The sequence below is a fragment of the Geospiza fortis genome, unplaced genomic scaffold (assembly GCF_000277835.1).
Source record: "Geospiza fortis unplaced genomic scaffold, GeoFor_1.0 scaffold16, whole genome shotgun sequence".
NCBI lineage: Eukaryota > Metazoa > Chordata > Aves > Passeriformes > Thraupidae > Geospiza > Geospiza fortis.
In genome coordinates, this window is record NW_005054302.1 from 3,816,889 (window position 1) to 3,840,833 (window position 23,945).

The 23,945-nt window shown below is 38.3% G+C and overlaps 1 protein-coding gene across 10 annotated transcripts in view; it reads right to left on the reverse strand.

Moving 5' to 3' along the window:
• Positions 1 to 23,945, reverse strand: part of ZMYM2 (zinc finger MYM-type containing 2) — an 86,097-nt gene that overhangs the window by 60,921 nt on the left and 1,231 nt on the right. For 3 of the 10 annotated variants that reach the window (XM_031066085.1, XM_031066082.1, XM_031066077.1), the window contains exons 2-5: positions 9,228 to 9,289; positions 6,837 to 6,956; positions 4,824 to 5,686; positions 172 to 457 (exon numbers count right to left, since the gene is read on the reverse strand). In XM_031066085.1, the coding sequence (XP_030921945.1) occupies positions 172 to 457; positions 4,824 to 5,676 (1,139 nt within the window). In that variant the 5' untranslated portion in view covers positions 5,677 to 5,686; positions 6,837 to 6,956; positions 9,228 to 9,289. Of the gene's footprint in view, positions 1 to 171; positions 458 to 4,823; positions 5,687 to 6,836; positions 6,957 to 9,227; positions 9,290 to 14,224; positions 14,242 to 23,945 lie in introns of those variants that run through there. The other 7 variants (XM_014311771.2, XM_031066083.1, XM_031066084.1 and 4 more) reach the window with 6 other exon arrangements.

A 23,945-nucleotide genomic window follows, 5' to 3' on the forward strand; every position in this document is an offset into this window, starting at 1 on the left:
GTATTATTTTGCTAGACACAGAATTCAACATTTCCAAACACTAAAGCAACACTATATAAAGCATTTATATAATCAAATTTTATATCATTAATGGAGCAATTCCCATGCATGTGTAAGAATCTTAATAGTACTGAATGTAGGTGCTAGAGTGAAATAAAATAAAAAACTCACTTTCTGCACATGACACAAAGTTTCTTTGGAGTGGGTTTGTGTGAAAACGAAGAGAGGCAGGTAGTGGAGCAGAAAAGGTGAGCTGATCCTTTCCGCTGATACGCAGTCTGTCCCTTTTGTAAAGGCTTTTTGCAGTTCGCACACGTGACTTTAACCTGCTTAGAAGGCTGCTGCTGGGGAGAAGGCTGGAAAATTTGCTTAGGAAGGGATGCTACAGGTGACAAGGAATCCACACCTGGTTGCTTCTGATTCCTGGGAAAGGAAGCTGACTGGGATATCCAAGAATCTTCAAGACAAAAAACCCAAACATAAAAGTAAATCAAGAGACACATATGTACGTACAGAATAGTATTCACAGATGTATCATCATATAATCATTTTTCTGTGGGAATGACCACGGAAGATATTTTAATTTCAGGTTTAATATAAAAAATCCTGTTTGATGGCACCACTCTTCATTGCTACAAAGCTTCAGAACATGAACAAATTTCAGGATGCCCCCTCCTACATCTAGTGATAGGTTTTGCAGATTTCAATTCACTTGCATTGAGTCTGCAAGCTGGCAATCTTATCTTCAAACAAACAAAACTGCAATTTTAAAAAAAGAGACCAACAGACAACACAGAATTTCTAAACCAACGTCTGAGACAAACTCAGCAAATTTAGATCCAAAATTTTCATTAGTTATTTTGTTCTAAAGCTTTAACAAGCATAATGTGTTCAGCCTCGGTAATAAACCCTAGAACTGGCTCCTAGTCCAGCCTGCAGCCAGAGAACTATACTGTATAGCAGTGAACTTCCAAAGTCATGAGAGAAACAACTTCCTCAGTAGAAATCAATGAACCTAGAAAATAATATTTTATTAAGTTCTGGCAGTACACAGATCCATGTCCCCATGTTTCAGACTCCACTAGTTTTCTAGCTGTATTTTTTGAAAAATGAACTACCAAAGAACAAATTCACCTTTGCCCAATGTTTTGTAGCACAACCTGCTATACAAGTAACTCACATAACAAGAATGCAAACAAAACATTTTTTCTGAAAGAAATATATCTATGAAGATCATATGTTAAATTCCATGCTCCTTATCTTGGTGTGGAGCAGAAGATACAGTTCTGGGGAGAAAAGAAATCCCACAACAAAATGTCATTTCTAGGCTTCTCTCTGGAATTTGAACTTTCATTTAGAGTGATTATCATCAGAATTTAGAAATGTTTATCCTCTGAAGAATTAAAACCGAAAAAAGCAATTCTGCATGATAAAAAACATTTGCACAATTTTTCAATAGCGTGCCAGTTATATCGAACACTGTGACAGCCCTTGGGACTTACTGAGCCTTGAATGTTTTACTGGAGTGATTGAGAGTATTTCTGGAGTGTTAATACAACTAATACACAACTAATACCCAAACATAAGACTGATGATTTTAAATTCTATGACTTCAAATAACAAAAACATTAACCTACAGACAAGAGCAACTGCCTATACCTTATTCTTAAGGGGCATTATTTTGGTCCATAATTGTTTATTAAATAAAAGGAACCCTTTCCTCCTGTTTTCTGCATTCCTTTCTATCTCCAAAGGATTCTATTAACAACATATTCTGATGCATAGTTTTAAAATCCATTTAGGGACAAAGTTCCAAGAACACTTGTTAGTACAAGAAACTATATACATTCCTTAGAAGGTAAAAGATCTTTTTCAGGTGTGACTTTTTAGCTGTCAAGGATGTTCTACTACTCAGGCATTTAAGACAAGCTAGAAATTTACCTGTTGTAGTGCTTGAGAGTAAACAGAAGAGCTGGAAGGAAAAGGTGAAGGGAAAAGGACACAAAACAAAACACATTTGTCTTAAAAGCATTAAAGATGTTTACCTTTGAAGGCATGAATATCCTTAGTGACAAACTAAGACAAACTACCAGAGTGCTTAGAATTAAAATTAAGTGCCCTCTTCTAACTTTTCTATACTTCTACTACTTCAAACATACTGGCAGCACCTTAACACCTCAAAACATTCTTTTCTTTTAAATTTCAAGGGAAAGCACATTGCCTCTCTTATCAGGAATGCACAGCATGTGCAATACAGCTACATCTGCTTGTAATTCCAGTAGTGCTCAACTGCCAGTCATGAAAACTTCAGCTTGTCACTCATTTTGGTTTGAAACATTCAGTACAACTAAAACCTAATTAAGGTGGGTAATAATATCTCTTTACGGTTATTTCAACTGTTCCTTATTTTCTTTCTCAGATAGCCTCCCTCGATATTTTGTTGCATTTTTCCTTCCATAAATGAACAAGAACATCTGAGAATCTTTACTTTTTTTTCTTTTACTTTTTCTATATCCCACCTTCATAGATACCCATTTTATATTATGCCTTTTCTTCACATCTCACTTCTCAGCCATGATACCTCCTTTGGTAAAGTTCTCTATAAAGGATCAGCACAATCCAATTTTCATGTCCCTGAACTGAGCTGTATCACACTTCCTTAGTTAATTCCTGGTGAGTTTTCATATCTCACTGCCTTATGTCTTCATCCTTCAGGTTCCTACCGTTCCTACCTGCAATTCTGTAATGGCCAAGTTTATGAGACTATACAGTGTCATGTTCAACCACATGTTACTGCTACGGCTTTTCAGGTTGCTCCCCTTCTTTCTTACTCATTCCTTCTCTAATGCTATAAAATTATCCTTTCCTGTCATTTATACGATTTTTTTACAGAGTCATCTGAAAAAAATTAAATTTTTTTTTAAGCTGAAAAGAATGTGTCAGTACATCTTGGGGCAGAGGCAGAACTGAAGTTTTACACAGGTATGCAGCTTTTGAAACACACTGAGCTACATACAGTTGGATTAAAACCTGGTTCACATCAGGGCAATTGTAAACTGCATCCTCAGCTTACTATGTGTTGGCTCTTTCTCTGGAGCATTTCTGAAGCACAAAAACTAGATTCTATTGAGAGAAACAAAACCTAAGTTCCACTCCAAAGCACATCTACATGGACTTCATCTACCTGGACCTCTCCCAAGACCTTTGATATGGTCGCTCCACAATGTTCTTGCTGCTGAATGGGAAACATATATATCTCATGCATAAAGAATTAGCTGGATGGTTGCACCCCAAGAATTACAGTCCATGGCTCAATGTGCAAGTGGGAACCAGTAACAAGTGGTGTCCTCAAAGGGTCTGTACTGGGACTGATATTTAGGTTTTTTTCAACAACACAGAGAGTGAGATTAAGCAGACTCTCAGCAGGTTTGCTGGGAACACCAAGCTGGGTGGTGCAATTGATAAGCCAGCGGGGACAGTATGCCATCCAGAGAGATCTTGACAGTCTGGATGAACGAGCCCATGGAAAACTCAGAGCTCAATGAAGCAAAGTGCAAGATCAGCCAGGGCAATCTTCAATATCAATACAAACTGGGGGCTTGAATTAATTGAGGGCAGCCCTGTGGAGAAGGACTGTGGGGGACCAGTAGATGGAAAATTGGACATGAGCCAGCAACCTGTGCTTACAGACCAAAAAGTCACTTGTATCCTGGTCTGTGGTGATTCTGTCCCTCTGCTCTGCTGAGAGCCCACCTGCAAAACACTGCATCTAGCTCTGAGATCCCCTGTACAAGGCAGAAATGGGCCTGTTAAAGTAAGCACAGAAGAGGGTTACAAGAAGTGACAGAAGGTTTCAACCCCTCTCCTGTGGAAAAAAAAGCAAAGAGCTGGGAGTTGCTCTGTCTGAAGAAGAGAAGGCTGGGGAGACCATATTGCAGTCTTTCAACAGATAAAGCAGGGTTACAGAAAAAGATGCAGTGAGATTTGTTAACAAGACCTGTAGTAACAGGACAAGAGGCAGTACCTCTAAATTGAAAGAGGGTAGGTTTATATTGGTCATGAGACAGAATTGACAGAATTCTTTTACAATAAAGGCGGCAAGACACAGGAACAGGTTATCCAGAGATGCTATGAATGCCCCATCCGTGAGTGTTCCAGGTCAGGTTGGATGGGGCTTTGAGCAATCTCATCCAGTGAAAGATGTTCCTGCGACAGCAGGGTGGTTGGATGAGCTGATCTTTAAATGTCCTTTCCAATCCAAACCATACCATCATAGGCACTCCAATGCCTACTGGGGACATCAGACTCTAATGTGTAGGACAGAAGTGTCTCTGTTATGCACCTACTGCTTCATATAGAGAAGAGGTACCTACTCAAGGAGAATAGATTAACACTGATCCAGAAGAAATCTTCTAAACCACATATATAATCACAGAATCATTCAGGTTGGAGAAGATGCCTAGCATGATCAAATCCAACCATTAACCCAGCACTCCCACTAAACCATGTCCCTGAGTGCCACATCTACACCCCTTTTAAGTATCTCCAGGGTTGGAGATCACTTTCTTGGGCAGCCTCTTCCAACACTTAATAATCCTTTTAGTGAAGACATGTTTCCTAATTTATTATGCCACTGAGCATATTTTATTCTAGTCACAGATAAGGTGGTGATGGGCATGAAGGGAATCAAGATCTTTCATACATATTAAGCTAAAAGACTAAGCAGTGCCACTGCCAAAAATACTTAAATCAAAAATTCTATAATCAATTCATTTCACGACTTATTTGCAGCCTTTAAGGAAAAATTCAAAATTGCAACTTACCAGGATTATGATGAGTCACAGATTCTCCATTTTGAAATACATCTCCAGCCACGTTCATTCTACCAGGATTGAAAGGTCCTACACCAGTCTTGGTCTGTGAAGTCAAAGATGGGGTGCATGTTTGCAAATTAACACCAAAATTATCTGACAGCAGTCCGTTAGATACATCTCCCAAGCTGGCATTGTGCAGTGATGTTACATGTGTAATCATTAGGTTCATGTCACGCCCGTCACCATCATTTTCTAAATGACCAACACTGACAGATCTCATAGCACCTGTTTCTAATGTAGTAACATTAGCAATCTGAATTTCTGAGTCTGGTTCTGTGGTTATACCACTATTACCTATCCCTGAATTTACCTTACTTCTTGAAAAACTGGAAGGTGGGAATTCCATTTCGTTGGTTCTATTTTTACACTCTGGAAGTCTTCGTTCATTAAAACTGGAAGCATTCTTCTCTTGTCCTTGATTTGTTTCAACGTCTTCTTCATCATCAATAATAATAGTTTCACTTATACTCCCCTTTCGAGAATTTAAGTCTTTTGGAGAAGGAAGCATTTTGCAATCATTTCCTTTAAGTTCTTCATTTTTAGATGATGTAAATGCAGTGTTCCTTTGGTCTGCTACCAGCGACGTAGAATTTTGTGGAGGTTGTATAGGTTCGATAAAAACTACATCATCATCATCTTCTATAGGCGAGTTTTGGAATTTATTAGGTCTAGAAACTAAAGAATTTGGTGGCCCTCCAAATGTATTTCCTACATTTGCAAGACCTGCTGCCATGGTGGTATTCCCTAGCAGACTAGGAGTATTTTCAGACAAGTCTAATCCTCCCAGAGGACTCGTGTCCATTCCAGATCTGCTGTTTGAAGAAAAACATAAAGCAAGAAAAGAACACATCCAACTTCAGAGTAAGATACTACTTTCCAGTAACAGTTCTTAAAAATAACTACTGAATTAATAGTTCCAGATTTTATTTTCTTCCTGAGATAATATGAAGGAAAATTAAGTTTTTCTATGCTCCTTTTTGAATGTCTTAACATCCATTTACTTTCTAATCCTATACTAGCAAAAAATATGCAATCGCTACACTGTAAAAGTGTATTGATAAAACAATACTGTAAAAGTATTGTTTTATCAATACTTTTACACACAGGAAACAGAATTTTCAGTGCTACTTATTAAATGATCCCAATCTCTCAGTCCCTTTCCCACCCCATATATGCAAGCAATTATCTTCTAGCACTGCATTTGCTAGACTGCAAAGCAAGGTCAAGAGTTAGGCACACAGAAAGAAAAAGTGAATTCCTATTAAATTTTGGCCCTATTAGGAACGTTAACAACTTTGAAATTCAACTGATTTTCCCCCAACCCCACACTGCCAAAGCTCCTTAGGTAGCCACAAGATGATTGGAACAAAGAAGTAAGGAAGAGATATATAGGAAACCCTTGAATGTGACAAAAATAGACACATTACTGAGCAGCAGAAAGTGGACAGCAACCTCTCATTTGTAGCTACTACAGACTGGCAGCTCATTTGAAGTCCCGACTTGTTACGTCATGCTCCTGCAACTTTCAGTGACTTAGTCTTATTTCTCTTAAGAGCAAGCAGTGTTTATTCAGGCTACTTCCCAACAGCTACTTTGCTTGGGGAGCTCTCTTTGCTTTTAGTAATTGTTCCGTTTGGGGAATCTGTTCTTCATAAATGTCAATTCAACCATGAATTAAAAAAATATTAAAGTCAACCTGGATATAATCAAAGCTAAAAGACCTAAGATGGCTCTAAAAGACATCTGTACTAAAGATCAGTAACTTAAACCGATCTTGATATAATACTACAAGAAAAATACAGATATAATTATAATTTCGGTATGTCTTGGAGTAAACACTGATCTGTGACATCACTGAGTTTGTGTGGAAGGTCAGAAGCAGCTATCTGTGGTTTTTTATAAAACCTTTATTACAGGAAGGTAAATACAAGAAGTAGAAATATCCTGCTCATCTATACTTACCCATCCAGAAATCCACTGCAATCTGTTTACCTTAATAAGTTGCTCCAAGCACTTTATTTTCTTTCCTGTGGGGAAACTGCTTTTGTACCAACTTGCTGCCTTTCACAAAAGTACTGTGGTCTGAAACAGGGTTAAAACAAACATTAGCTACCCAAAACTATTTCCTCATCTCAAGCATCATCTGCCAACTATGTTCCTTACACCAACTTTCTTCTAAATTTACAGTTTAAGTTCAAACCTGACTTTAGCACTATGATCCTCCACTAAGAGAGAATGTGAGTCTATTCAATCCCTGCTGTGAACAAAGCAGCAACAGTACTCTCTGAGATCTTCTGCTCTGTCACATGACACATCCAGAAGGCTTTATAGAGGGGACAAATATGCCATGTTTGGTAAGAGACAGACATACAAAACTGAAATTGAGTAATTAAAATTAAGAGGTATATCTGTAATAGAATACTAAGGAAATAAATTATTCAAGCAAACTAAGCAACTGAGAAAAAAATCTTAGCAGCTACACTTCCTTCATTTTCATTGTGTCAACCGCCTTGCTGCCTGTAGCAGAATACACTAAGCTAAAATTAAAATATAAAAGGAGAATTACAGGACATAAAAATCAGGCCTACAATGCAATATAAACTCTACACTGCTAATATTTTTCAACTTGTATATATGCACTGCAGTGATACTTAGCACAGATTCAGGCATCCATAACCTGTATTAACACATGTGATCACTCACAAGAGACTGAAAATGTTCAAAGTTCAAGCATCTATTTATTCTTCAGGTTTTATAACAGTCATTAGGTTTTCCAGACTTGGCAGCATTTTTAAAAGAGAGAGCATCAACTTGTGTAGTTATCTACTGTTTGAGGACAGCCCTTAAAACCCGCAACAGTAAAAATGCCCAGAGGAATAAAGCTCAAATACTCTTCCACACATTTGCACTATTCAAGCCCTGCTGACCATTAACTGAGCAGGAGCAGGGAGAGCAGGACAAGGACCAAACAGTAAAGCTGTGAACCAAATTAAGCCTAGAGGAGAGGCAGGCGACCACCTTTTAATTCCTTCCTATGTTAGCCTCACAGACAAATGCCATTATGCAATAGCATTTGAACCACAATAAAGGGAACACTAAATTGGAATGAAAGAAGGTTTCTCACCAAAAAAATTGTATTATCAATGTAGTTGGCACGTACCTCCCTAGAAATCAGTCAGCTACACTGACGGCTAATTTAATCCAATATTCTCTTTCACTTTTACTTTTTCCTCTAGGGCTGAATAACTTAGATTTTTCTGCATCTCAGATTTCACTGAAAAGAATTAATTTAATTTTTAAACTTTCACAGGTTTATTCTATATATTTTCTTTTTCTACAGGGCAAAAGCATCACAAGCACATAAAGCTTTTAATAAAGTTTCAAATATACTTGAACAGATGTGAGCAGGGAAAAAATGAGACTATGCCAAGACTACACCCCAGGCCTGACTCAAAACCTTTGTGATTCTTATTTTCATAAATCCTTAGTAGAAAGACAGACTTGGGCTGTATTACAGTACATGCACATAACATGTAGCAAAGTTAAGACTCAAAACACTTATCTTTTTGCCTAAATTGATTTACTTTCTCCACCAAGCTCTTAGGTTTTAATGAGTTGTACTGCTAAGAATTAAAAAAATAAAAATTTGTGTTTAACTACTAGTGCAAAGTCATAAGCAAAATCTGCATATATTTCCCTGCAAATAGCTCCTCTCAACAACAAAGTTACCCATATAATGTGCAAAATTAGATAGCTTGTTTTCTAAAAGTAGGAACAGCAAGGAGAAACATAAAAACCACATAGGCAATGTCACACTCAGTACTTCTAAATGAAAAACTACCTCAAAAAAGTGACTTAGCAGAAAAACAAAAATGTTTAGAATGGAAAACCGGGAAAAAACTCACACCTCAAAACAGGCAACAGCAAAAGATGCTTTGCAACAGAAATACAATTATTAGAAACCCATGACATTCATTAGACTGATCACTGGACAAATTGCTGAGATTTGGAGGGAAAACACTAAACTGAAACAGAAAGAACCCCAACCAACCAACAAAACAAACCCCCAACTCAATGACAACAAAACCAAATAATTATTAAAAAGTGCAATGAAGAAACACCTCAAACAAAAAATCCCAACCAACCAACAACAAGAAGACAACCTACAAAATAGTGAGACCTAGTTTGCAGAAAATGCCTGTTCAATACTGCTGAAGAACAAGCTCAAGGCTTTGTGGCAGTACATAGACACCAAAATCACATCTGGACAGAAAAAGCAGCACTACCAATATTCAACAGCCCTTCCTGAACCAGGCCTTGTGTGTCCCTCTTAATTTAAGCTACATCACTCACCTCTTAAAAGTCCTCACGCTGAAATCAATTATGATCCCATTGCTTCGTTCAAGGCTTAATTTCTGGAAGAAATAAGAGACAAAATGTAGGCACTTCTTTAGAATGATGACAACTACTACAGCTCTTAAGACAGTTAAGTAATACTTATAGGGTCAACTTCACTGATGAATGATAAAAGAGTTAAAGTTACCATGAATTGCAGAAACCCAGGTGAGGTGTACCAGTACCTAAAAAAAAAAAATCAACTCTGCTTTAACAAAAGCAGAAACTGGAATTTAAATGCCTTTACCAAATGCCATTAACAACACGTGGAATTAAGGTGACAGAAGATCAAAGTCACAGTTATGTACACTTGGAGCAAAAACACAAAAATCAAAATGAATCACTGAAATCTGGCTAAAACTGCAGTTCCACCAAAGAGGGCATTGGAAACAGACATCCAAAGCAGGACCAGCACGTACAGATGCTTCCCTATCAATGCTATAAGCCTAAAAACAAAAAAGAACACTTGAAAGACTACTTTGGTTATAATGCATGACTGAGACATCTTCAGATGTGAACAGATAAACAAAATTTAGGAGACAGTATCCTAAGACTGGAACAAAAAGAAAGAGAATTATTTGCCTCAGCAAAAGAATACTACTTTCTGCTAGGAAAGCACAGTATCATAACTAAATTATTTACCTCAAGAGGTACTGGGCTACTTTTAAATTCCACATCCCAAGCAGAAGAAACAGCCCATTAATGGTATGCTACCAATCACTTCCACTCAACAGTGACACCTAGGTGAGATAATGAGCATGAGACTGCAAACTACTCTCATTCCCATTATCTCACTATGGTGAGATAATTACTCACCATAACTACTTAACCACTGTTTTAAATACTTTTAACTGCTGTTGTGCAAACTAGGGCAGGGGGGAAGTAAAATCAGCCCTCCACTGATTGATGGGAAAAATTTTTACAACGCAGTCAACTTCAACCACCTAGAGAACTCGCTGAAGAAAAAGCAAACCTTAGTCTAACTCTGGGCCACACAACATAGTTCAAGGTGTAATTATCCAGACAGCACTCCAGAAAAGCATATTTAAATTCCCAGGGGAATAAAAAAATACAAATACAAAAAACCTCATTACTTCAACATCTGGCTTCAGAAAGAACAACTTCGGTGGGAGGAGAAGAAATGGAGCAGCTAAAACAAAAAGCTTGAAAGCATGAAGGCCATTTTAAAAACTCACTGTATTATGCATACAACCAGCCCAAAAAGACTCCAAAAACCCAACAGAGACTACTATGAGGAAGTCTCTGACCTACAAAAGTGCTGGAATTGTACTGGGGGGGATGTTTTATATACATTTCATACACCTTTTGGTTAGAAACAGGCTACTGACCTATGTCAGAGCAACAGTTTTGTCTAAAATCCCAAATCTTGTCAATTTTACCATCCGTAAAATTTTCCTGAAGTAACAGAGTATCCATGAAGCCTGAACCAGAAAACACAGAATTCTTTGCACTGATGTTCAGTAAGGAAAAGATCAGGGAAGATCACATCCAAGCTCTCTTTCTACGGGTCAGGTCAGAGGAAAAATGTTGCATCAAAGCGCTAACACAAGAGAATTTTAGAACAAATCACTAGGGCCATGTGGAAGGCACTTAAGATTTCTAAAGGCAGTCAGCAATTTATTTCAGTATCTGCAACCAATTACTTAAGCAGAAGGCAAGAACAATTACTCAGACTACAGTCCTATCTCTATTACTAAATAAATTGATAGAAACTACAGCTGAATAAATACACAAAAAAAAAAGTAGGGGAGGAGAGTAATACAAATTTTGCAATGAAAAGGCAATGTCTCACAGGACTACTGCCAAAGTCTATTGAAGGGTTCATATACTTTTTGACCAACCCTGATTAAACTGGTATATCCCACTAAAGTCTTCCAAAAGGCATTCAAACACTGTACTTTGTGAAGGCTGCTGTGGAAATAATCTATATTAAAGATTTTGAGAAGATGTTCTCTGGGGGATTTGTAATTATTTAAAGAGAAAAATATCATGTGTTGTTCATTGTTACCACAAAGACAAGTTACCACAGGGGCTCCAAAATAAAATGACACAGATAAACATATGTAAGTCAGCCAAGAGATAGTGACTCCCAAAATGAGTGCTTCCAAATCATATAAATTTATTCACAGCAGCTGAAAACACAAACTGATTGTAAAGCACTGTGGCAGGAAAAATCAGTACTGATAAATGCAAGGTAATGAACAGGGGGAAAGAATACACATAATTTGAGATCCCAGTTGCAACTTTCTCACTCTTTCAAATCAAAGCTACTCAATCATCAACAACCAAAGAGGTGAAAAAAAAAGAATCAAATAAAACAAAGCACATTTGTTACTACAAAACAAACATACTTCACCAGCGTCTTGCTTATCATGAGATGTTCAGATCACTCACTTTTCAGAGAAAGGGATAAACAGATGAGTTACATGAACAATTTATACTCATGGAAAATAACTTCTCTTTGAAATGAAAACAACTCAAGGAAGATCCTAAATCTGAAAGAATAAAAAAAATACAGATGATAAGAGCTGCCCAGTGTTTTGCAAGAACAAAAAGGTGCCAAATTAAATCATTAAGAAGCTTTAATAATCTATTGTGCATGAAAACATTTTGCTAATTGGGAGTCGCTGCTGTAGAAGGCTACAGAGGTTAGAAATGCAACGAGTTCCAACAGGGATTGGGCAAACATGAAATAAATGCACTGATGACTTAAAACACAGTGGTTCAAAGGAAACTACTGAATTCTTGGCCAGCCAGCTGAAAACCAGAATACACCTGAAGAAAAATCAGCCTTTAACTGAAAAGCTTCTATTCCTATACATCCCTGTTGCAAACAAGTTACCCAATTGTCTATTTGCCTAGTACAGCAATTACCCTAACACAGGAGAATAATAATCATCTTCTTACATACAAAAGTATCACTAGCCTCATAGAAACTCTACCCATTTAGCCACAAAATCTAAATTTCAGCCCACAGCTCTGAAGCCGACTTCAGAGGGACGGGTTCAAGATTTTGGTATAAGGTTAGAGCCTTACTGAACATGTCCTGATATTCTGCGAGGCTATCCAGTTCTAACGGTCACTTCCTGACCCTGACACTCATTTGATCATAATATCAATTAATTCCTTAACTCTGCTAGTTCCTCTCCTTATTACAGAGAATCCCTTATCACTTGACTTTCCTTATGTCTGATGATCACAAGCTCAGTACAGACTATCTACAAAGCAGCTATCAAGAAGCTCTCTAGCCTAATGTCTTGCTACAGGCTCACCCATGTACCACAGCTTTCTTGGGGTATGAACCATCAACCCATTGGCTGGCTGAATGTATGCCACAGTTCACCCCAAAAACAAAGTAAACCATTCCAATTAAAATCACCTAGAAGTAGCACTTTTTCACTGCAATTGAAGCAAACTAGTAACCCAACTATATCCACACATAAGAAGTGAAAAGTGCTAGAAAAACACAAGTAGCCCAACATTTTTGAAGGGTTGTAATTTAAGCCAGCTTTAAGCTAAATCTGAATGCTACTACTACAGTCTCAATTTGGTGATGTATGTAAATGATATATACTGTGTATGGAGAGACTCCTACCTATGTGAATACAACTCCAAGTTAGATATAAAGCAGTTGCAGGGCCCTTCTGAGTCACCAGATACAAAACTCTTACCACAGGCAACCACATAAGTTGTTTCAGTTTGTGGCTTTTTTTCCTCCTTATATCCTTCTTCAGGGGTATTCAGCCATCAGCTTTTTATGTTCAGATATGCCTTGGATACATGGTAGCTCTGATTTGCTGTTAACTTTTACACCTCTAACAAAAGTTTTAACACTTCTGAAGGTCTGCCTAGTTACCAGGGCCACAGCCTCACTGCTATGCTATCATGTGGCACAGCTGTTTCTAAAACCACAGAAAAGAGTTTCCTGCTGGAATCCTTTCCAGCCAGATCAGTTCCCCCAAATGAAAAATTCCTATGCAAGAACACTACAGCTGTGCCTGAACATATCAAGGTTGGTGCCACAGCTTTGAACTTCAGGACAGAGATCATTTCAGCAGACAGGACAGTCATGACAAGCTGATGGCCACAGACAGAAATGCTCTACCCTGACAGCAACTACTACATAAAGCAATCCAACATGCACGTGCCCACTGTCAACACAGCAAGCAGTGACAGGCTGAATATTAAAACTGGTCAGGCTGAATTTTACATGTATATCCACTGGCCAGACCGAGTTGTGTATCTGAAGCAAGCAAGGCTTTCAGCAAGTCTCAGTCATTACATTAATGCCACAATGACTCAACTATGTCATCTGCCAGTTTCACACATAAATCATGGTAATGAGTTCAACAGGAATACTTGCATATTTTGAGCTAACCTCAAGTGCAAGTATTCACAACACCAAAGTAAAACAAGGCCCTTAAATTACTACTATATAAGCTCATGAAAGTGTCAGAATAACATTTAACACAAACCCATCAATGTATTTATATTGCTGGTGTTTCACAACATAGGTAAAAGCTTTCAGAACAGGATACTACGTTTAGGTTCACAAATCTAATTTACCTGTTCATCTGAGTACCATCATTACAAAAGCCTGGTATATCTCATTACTTCAGTTTTGAGACACTACTTCAGAAATTATTTTCCAGTAGGTTTGGAGCTGCTTCAAATTTAATTGTTTTCTCTGATTTTTCGTATGAATTGAAGAAATTAGCTTACTAAAAGTCATGATGTAAGATCCAAAATGTGTTTGTCACGCAGATTTTAGAGAATTCAACAAAAAAGCAAGACCTAAAAGACCTGTAATCCAGCAGAGACAGTAACTAAGAACAGTGAAAGGGCAAGATCTACTCAGTGAAATATTTTGAAGCAAGTCAGTAAATTTTAGTTTTGTTCACAAGACTAACTACTTACACACAGCTAAAGCTTACCAAAAGCATGCAAACTGTGATATCTTCTGAGCATCTTAACTGCAGCCACCACTGTCGAATGTGAACGCTGACATCTGTTTTCCAAGTGATGCTTCCAGGAATATTTGAATAATTTCGTTTAACACAGCTTCTTCCTTGAGTCTTCCTACTCAATGAATGCTAAGAAATGCTTCCTTGCATGCACACATAGAATAAAAATACAGAGTCAACCTCAAACTTAATTCTATGAAGGGGTATACAAAACAAGCACCAGTAATTCTCAAGACTATTCATCAAAGAATGAGCAGCACTTGGCATAGGTATTCATGGCAAATTAAAATCATACAGTTGACCAACAGTGTTTTAGGGCAGTCACACTGACATGTGCCTCCTCATCTGCACACTTTCTATGTATTTCACAGCTGTTTAATCTTGGAAACACACTGATCAGCAAGAGCACAGCACCATTTCTAGCCTTAAAAATCATTATGTGCAATGTGGTAGACAGTAAATTTTATCTACTACTCACACAGCAAGATGCTGCTTAAGGATGTCCTTTATTATAAATGGAATAGAAAGGTAAAACAAGACAGAAAAACAAAGGACCCGCAATAAATGCTTCTATCCAAACGTGTGTCTATTTCCAGAAAATAGGCCACACTAGACCACAGCAACAGACTTGAAAGATGGCTAAGTGGAAAGGGAATACAGAAACAACAGAGAAGCACTATGCCAGAGATATGAACACAGGAAAAGGACATGTAAAATCCTGAAAAATAAAGTGGCATTAATACAGCATGAAAAGAGTCAAGTTGTCATTTAATAGATCTTAACTTTAAAAAATGTAACACTTAATAGGAAAAACAAATACTGAATGACTAGACCAGGAACAGTAAATTTATTTAGATGTCAGGCCTGGGCAATAGAACACAGGCCATTGGTGTCAGTGGGTTACAGCACCCAATTCAAAAACATGCTTTACTCTTGCTCCACATGGAGCAATGAAGATTAACTGAGAATTCAAACACATGAAGTCCCTAGCTTTTGCTAGCATTAAAAAAAAAAAAAACAAAAACTGGTATACACAAATAGCACACAATCTTTCAAATCTGTCAAGTTACAAAAAATTGGATGTACAGCCAATCATATATAAACCAACCAAATGAGAACAAACAACTAGAGACCGGAAAGAACAGAAATCTCAAGAGCAAGAATTGTCCAATGTTTGTTTATCTTAGCTATGCTACTGTTGCTACTTCCGGCTATTACCTGCCACTCTACCAAAAGACATCTCAGAGAAGAGCTTGGCTTCGTGTTCTATTTTCCCACTAATTAGTTGAAAACAGCAGTAACCTGTCCCTTCAGCCTTCTCTTTAGACTGAACACACCCCTCTTTCTCAGCTTTTCCTTTGTTAAGTGCTCTATCACCCTGGTCGTACACTGGGCTTACTCCAGAATATCCGTATCTTCATTAGGACAGAGTCTAACCAAAACCAGACTAAACACTGTAGATGGGTTCTCCCAGTCTAAGACAGTGCAGAACAATCACTTTCTTTAAACTGCTGGCTACCACCTTGCTTATTTCAGTCCAGTATGCTGTTTACATTCATCCTGCTAGGGTGCACTATTCATGTTTAACTTGCTGTTCACCAGGACTAGCCAAAGCTGTCTTCTATCCTATTAGTGCCCAGATTGTACTATTTCCAAGTGTTCTGGAAATGAAGACACTTTTAAACTAACAATACAGACTTTTAACACTATTCTTCATTAGTGCTTCTTCTTAATTGGTTGGGAATTTTTAAGTTTTATTTTAAACTAGCATTCAGTCTACACTCATATATGTGTAACACATGAATAAGTAGCTCTGTATGGGTAACTAGTATCCACCATGCCTAATGGCACACCACTTCTCAGTGTCTTACTGCACAAATCTTTTTGACTAATGCTTCCTAAATACTTTATTTTTGCATATGCTTAGAAAGAGGAAAAACTGTCATGTCAAAATCTGTAAATGAACAAGTCTGCCGACAGACCATTTTCTTTGCCTTATAGCATAATTAACATCAGCTAATAGCCTCAAACAGATTTTTCACGCCTGAGAAATAATCAAGTATTGGCTAACAATCTAGTATTTTGGGCCTAGTATGGACAAGCTTCTTCAACACAATTTACTTGCAGTGACTGATGTTCAATGCATCAAGTAATTCAGAACAAAGAAAACTGAATTTAAAAGAGTAAGTTAATATGCTGTATGTAGGAGGGAAACCCATGTAGACTTAGACCAAGTAAACAGACAATGAAGCTACAGTGTAACAAAGGAAAGAAAAACTTACCACCACAAACAAAATGAGATAGAAAACGAAGTGGGAGAAAATCAAACAAAAGAAACAGCCACAAAATAGCTCAAGTTCCATATGAAGTAAGATTGATGGGAAACGGAATCCAAGGCAAGAACAGATCTGGCCAGCAAGGCAAGTATGATAGGTTTTCACAGCTGCACTGGCTGGCTGGCTGCAAGTTACATTATGCAATCAAGACTCCAGGTTATCCAACTGTTTTAAAGTGTAAAAGGTAGTCTTAATTTTAAGTAAGATGCATACAGTATTTGTTAAGGCCACGGTTCCACAACTACAAACCACATCCAGTCCTGGACAGGACTACTGTGGTTTTGAATTCCTATTCCTTTCCCCTTTCTCCCTAGCTGTTTAAGGATTCTAACAGCCAGCCCATCATGGGAGCTAAGATGGTAGAAATTGGAAACACAAAAAAAAATCAGAGCAAATACTCTACACCTACTTAGCTCTTCATCCGCAAATTTCATTGTGATGATTCATGGACCTGCATTGACTCCCAAAATTAAAAAGATAAAACAATCAAAAAAGCCAGAAAAGCCTGATGTTGGTACAAACAGGAAAGGACAATGACAAACCTCAGTTAGTTTGGTCATTTAAATGGTCATACAACCAAGGATATATACATTCAATTTAAACCCATGAAAAATATACAAAGCACTATTTTCTTAAGCCAGTATTTCATCTTTTGAGTCCATATATGCAACTGGAACTATAGTCTGAGCCTTGAAAAAAACCCCAAAAACTTAACTTTCCTATCAGGGAGCTTTTCAAATCCTCTATGAACTTTTGCCTAAGAAGAAGAAAGTGATGCCTCAATAAGCTATTCCACCTTCTAGTTCCTGTACCTGTACACACTGCTCCCTGTTTGATTTTGTACTGCTTAGGCAATAACTGACACTCAGAAATCCAGCCTTTAACACTGGAGATAGAAAGGGAGATGAAGGAAGCACACCCAATTATCTACCATGTTATTGGGTGCACAATCTTTCCTAGAGCAGGATTAAGTCACACTGTAATCTACTCTCTTTTATTGAGGAACAGACCTTCTTAAGTAGTTCTTGGGTATGTTCTCCGAACATTTCTTGTCTATCTTCTTGTGTTATGGTTCTTTTAAATTACTAAAAAAAGTATTTTTTAGTAATTTAAATTTAGTTGAATTTAGTTCAGATGAGTACTATACTATACCCAATATTAGTCAGACCATCTCAGTATTTCTATTTGTTAATTCTTTGGATAGAAGTATACATAACAATGGTCAAACACAGCGACGATGGCAAATATCCAACTTTCAACTTTTGCTTCTGGTAAAAAACAGATCACCTTTGTTGTGCTCTCCATTTTCCTTCATTTCTAAATTGTGATTTCTTTTTTTATTACATAGATTACAAAGGACTTCTTACCTGGCCCCTCTAGATACTACTTGGCTTCCTTAACGAGGCATCACCTACCAGAACAAAGTATCATTTCCTGAATTAATTTTTTTTTTTCAAAAAACATAACCACCCTTACAAGAAAAACTACTACTAATAATTATCACAATAAACAAAATCCTAAATATGCACATGCGCAAACACTAGTTATAAACTCAAAAGATGTCTGGTAAATTCTTAATAAGAATTCTTAAACATTTATAGATTGGTGTATTAACAATCAATTGTTGCTCAAACAAAACAACGACATTATCTCAGGTATAACAGAACACTAGCTCTTCTCCCCTATTCCATACACACACACAAAAAATAAAAAAAAGACACCAATACCACACCCATAGATCACAACTGTTATCACAGACTCCCAGGAGCCAAAGCTGTAGACCACATCATGCTAGCCACTGTGCAAACACAGAGTAAAACTGTTCAAAGAGCAAACAATCTAAACATAAGGGACAACAGATGGAGAGAGACAAAAATGAGAATACAAGGAAACAGCACCACCATAAACAATGGTTACAATTAGTTCTTGTTCTAAGGATGGTGTGTTTGAGTCCCAGGGTGACAGGAAAGGTGGTGGTTGGGGTTTGTTTTCAGTAGGCTTTATTTCCTAAAGTCAGGTTCTTCTGCATTAACAGGTTGCAACTGGCTTGCTTGTAAGGGTGCACACGCAGAACTTCTCCAAGCATGAGGAGCATCACAGGAGAATGAATGAAATTGTTTAACTGCCCATGACGTCACTTCCTAAACAGCTCTTACAACCTCATTAACAACAAAAACCAGTTAGTACTCTTCACAGTTAAATCCCAACATTAGATTAAAGGTAAGTAAAACCTGCTGGTTTTACCACCATAAAATGCAAAAGGCAAAAAGACTGGACAGTCAAAAGAGAAGTCCAGGACACCACTCTGGTAGGATTCTGAGTCCCTGTCAACAGAGCAGGATCATTTTTCTCATATCTGTTAAGAAAAATTGTTATCACATGATACAGAGGTCAAAGGCATGATCTTGTACTCATGTGTTTTTTTAACACAACTAAATAACAAACACCTAATTCCTGATTAACATTTAAGATACCACTCAATATGTGGGAGAAACCTACAGTCTTTGTTAGAACAATGTGTGCTATGCCTAAAACCAGGGCTAGAACCAAAGATCTCATGACACTGCTGTCTACAAGCAACAGCACAGAGAGTTTTCCTTTGCAATAGCAGCCTCAGCTGAAGGTCAGACATCCACAAAGAGAAGTCAAAAGCACACGCAGAGATTTAGCTAGTTTAGAGGGCAGCAAGTCTGGAAGAGAGAGAGACTTGAAGGTCATCCATACAGGCATGACAGCTGAGTTTATGAATGAGATGAACAAAATGACTTTTAGAGAAATCTGATGTAGTACTAGGAGTAAATACCAAGCTGGAAAGATCTTACACAGATCTAAGGAAAAGGAACTCCAAAAAGAAGTAAGGTTTCTACCAAGGCTACTTTCAAGGAGAGAGGAAAACAAAAAGCAAAAGAAAAAAATAGCACAGTTGCATTATGAGTTAACTCAAACGAATGAATTTTTTTAACATTCAGTATGGTTGCATTGCACAGAAGAGCCTAAAGAAAGGTAATATGCCAGCACACTTTCAACAAAAGCCTGCAGGAGGAAAACAAAGATGCCCATGTTTCTTGGACTGACTGTGAGCTGTAAGAAGCCCTCAACTAGTAAAACTTGGCATAACCCTTACAATTCTATGTGCATGATTTTCTGTCTTCTTCCATACCATCTTTCACAGGAAAATATTAGAGGAAACTAAGTGTCGAAACGAACACAAACACAACACAAGCTCTTCTATAATGCCACTCATCTGTCCTAATGGTCTGGCCCAGCAGAAGCTACATCAGTAGCTCTGGTTCAAATATGTAAGTAGCTATTGTCCCCATCAGTGTCCAAGTGGCAGCACGTGCCCAAGAATACATGGCTACTGTACAAACTTTTCCATGGGGGAAAGGTGGAACTGAGATGACATCCTGCTTAGCATGTATTGGGGGTAAAGCTGATGAACAGGAACTATGCCTGAACAGGCTTCTGTACAGCACTAGGGACACAAATGTCGCTATTACAGCCTTTGGAAGCTACGGTGATGCTAAATGAAGGAGTCTGACAGTCTTGTAAGGGTTAAAGAAGGTGTACAATAAAGTTCATAAACCTTTTAAATAAAGAAGTAACATATTACACCTTATATTTTTTAGAGACCCAAACACATAGTTTTGCACAACAGCAAACACCATTAAGTAGTCTCATCTCAGACAAACTTAAAAAACCCAAACAAACCCAACCCATATCCTCTTGTGTTACTGACACGCTGTATGGCTGGCTAGAGCACTGACAATGCCCGAGTGTTTCAAACCAGTACAGCAGCTACTCTGCTAAGATCAATGACCACTTGCTTCTGCACCTCACCTGTGTCATGAGTCCCTGCTATCCCTACAAGATTATTCTCTAAATAGCTGATGGTGAGAAAGGAGCAGAGAAACATGTTCTGGTAAAGCTAATCCCAAAAAATATAGGAAACATGGACAAAAAATAAGCATTTAAGCATGACAACAAACTTACGAAATACAAATGCCCTCTGAATCAAAAGAAATTTGAAAAAATATGCTGGTGGCAACCTTGTCACTAGAACACAAAAGTTAACAATCTCTGTAGATTTTACTTATGGTGGACTAATAAAATCCATATTATAATCATTGATTGAAATCATTTTCTTCTGATAGCAAACCAGAGCAAGGAAACAACTTTCATCATTGACATGTCCAGTCCAAGAGAAGGGATGAGAAACCATCAGTGGACCCTGTCCATAAAGGACAGTCACTGATCTCAGCTACTACAACTGTTGATGTTCTCATACATACATACATATAATCAAACTCTTTGGGTGTGTCTTACTGAACTCTAGTGGCGTTGAGTTCCACAAAATACATATAAAATTCCTAACTTCTGGAAGTTCATGGAAAAGAAGAGTTTTCAACTGTAAAAATCATTTAAGTATAAATAAGTAGCATTGAAATCATAGAGTCATTTAGGTTGGAAAACACAATTAAGATCAAGTCCAACCATTAAACTGGCATCACCATGTTCACCACTGAATGACGTCCCTACGTTTCACACTTATACATCTAATTACTTTCAGAGATGGCAACTCCACCACTTTGTTGGGCAGCATATTTCTATGCTTGACAACCCTTCCAGTGGAAAAAAAATTCCCAAACGACCAATCTAAACCTCCCCTGGTGCAGCTTGAGGCCATCTTATCCTGTCACTTATAATCAGGGAGAAGAGGCTGACCCCACCTGGCTGCACCCTCCTCTCAGGCAGTTGCAGAGAGTGACGAGTTCCCCCCTGAGCCTCCTTTTCTCCAGGCTGAACACCCCCAGCTCCCTCAGCTGCTCCTCACAGCACTTGTGCTCCAGACCCTTCCCCAGCTCCGTTGCCCTTCTCTGGACACGCTCCAGCCCCTCAATGTCTCTCTTGCACTGAGGGGCCCAGAACTGAGCACAGGATTGGAGCTGTGGCCTCAGCAGTGCTGGGTACAGGGGGACGGTCATTGCCCTGCTCCTGCTGGCCACAGCCTGGCTGATCCAGGCCAGGATGCCATCGGCCTTCTGGGCCACCTGGGCACACACAGGATTGTATTCTATGGAGCCAACCACAGCAGCAATCAATGCTGCTTAACCATCTGAGTAGGGGGTAAGGGATGGAGATTCACATAACAGCAAAGATGCAAAGCTTGACTGTGCATTAGAAACCACAGAAACACCTGAGAAAAACCACACATGAATCAGAACTTCTCTCCCAAAACAGGTGGCAGGATGAATAGTCCCAATAAAGTGCATTTACACCAATACACACAGCACGGGGAACTAACAGGAGGGGCTGGGATAATTCACCGCGCAGCTGGAACACTGATATAAAATCAATATAGTGAAAGTCCTAACTGAAGAAGCCATAACATGCAACTGCATTCCAGAAGTCTCAAACTTCTTCCTTCTACCAAAAATTTCTCTTAGAAGTACAAAGTGCTATCTGACAAACTTGCAAATCTTGGTACAAAATGAAGAATGTAAATAGTAGCATCTAAATTGTGTAAATCATTCATACATTAAGTTGGTATGTACTGCCAGCCATAAAAGCCAGCAGCACATAGGGCAAGCTATAAATATGGAATACAAGCTAAGCTTCATCTGAACTTTAATGTGTAAGCAAGCAACCCACTTAGCCATAAGTGCATTCAACTACTAAGATTAAACCACTGAAACAAAGCTAAGAAGAAGTTGAAAAGAAAACACTTTCAGCTCTGGAGCTGAACACAATTTCAGTGGACACAAAACTCCACTGCAACACAGGGGCTTTTAAGGCCCTCATGACGCAAGTATCACCTCAAACTTCTCACACTGGACACCTGAGTAGTCTTTTGAACTCTTGTGAACTTTAAATTCCAATCCATTTCCACAAATTGGTTGAGTTCATTGTTAATTGTGATGGAAAAATAAACAGTTCTCCGTGAACAGTGAATTTTCCATTAGCAACAATTCTTGATACAAGTTCTTAACAGAACCCCCCATACTGCTTTTGTTGCAGGGTACGTCAATTGAGTGCAAACTCAAACAATTTCACAGAACTTCAGTAATTCTGTACTTAGTCCTCAAAACCAAAATGAAAACTTTTCAAACACCACAAGGCGATTCATGATTCTGCAGGACCAAAAAAAAAAACCAAAACCCAAACCAAACAACCCCAGCAAAAATCTGAACGACACTGTACCAGCTTTGTACCACATCCCTCTGTACATACTTGAACAAGCTCTACAAAAGACAGAGAAACTTGCTTTCATTTTCTCACTGCCACTTTGACATTCTTGCTGATGCAAATCCCTCTTAGCATGTTATTACAGGGTAAGCAACAGTAGAATGCAATCATATATTTGAAATCAGAGGATTAATAACAACAATATAAAGCCAATTTAGTAGATAATAAAGTGAATTTATTGCTCTAATTAAGAGAGACTTCTATTAAAACAGGTTACTTATTTTAACCACCAAATAACATGGCTCATGAGTTTGGTTCCCAGAGATGACCTTGCAGCACTAAGCACCACACACATTCCCTCCCAGAACAGCACAATCCTATCACATGCCATAAGAAGGCTGTACCACCATCCTCACAGCTGGAGGAGGACAATGTGCCACCTACCAGGATGCTTTTGTGCAAGACATTCACTAAGTCTTACCAAAGGCTTACTGAATCTTGGCTATATGGCTGTTCTTGGCAGTATTCTCATCTTTCATAAGCAGCCACACAAAGCTGCAATAATTTTTGTCAAACCAGCTCCAGTACACAACAGTCCCCCTCCTTCCAAAGCATCATTTGCCCTGACTGCTCCTAGAAGTAACTTTTTTTGACATGAAGGATCCTCAGAAAAAACAGAACAGCCGTTAGACTGGAATGCATAATGAATGAATCAGAAGTAAAATTAGATGGTAGCCTTGCATCCAAGATATGGTAAGAGTTTAAAAATTACTATTAAAAATTTTAAACTGCTGTAGCAAGTCAAGGGTTGGAACAGACGACTTTATTAAAGATAACATGCCATGTAAACTCTTACAAGTCTTTGATGTGGTCCGTAATTTTAGATGCCCAGAATAAATACAGATCTGATGGCCTCATCCTAAGCAGTGAGGTTTTGCAGGAAACCACTCATTCTTTGTATAGCCACCAAAAAGTGACAAAGAAAGTTGCAAGCTCTGCGAATCTGGAAAATCTACCACGTAAAGCAGCAAGGGACAGAAATAGAGAGTGGAAAAAAAATTCAAAATACGAGTGGTGGGGAAGACCGCACCACCTGAATCCGTGCTGTACCCAAGCGAGAGACCCAGAAGGCAAGAGAGGCGCTGCCTTTTTGTTTTGCTCTGGGGCTG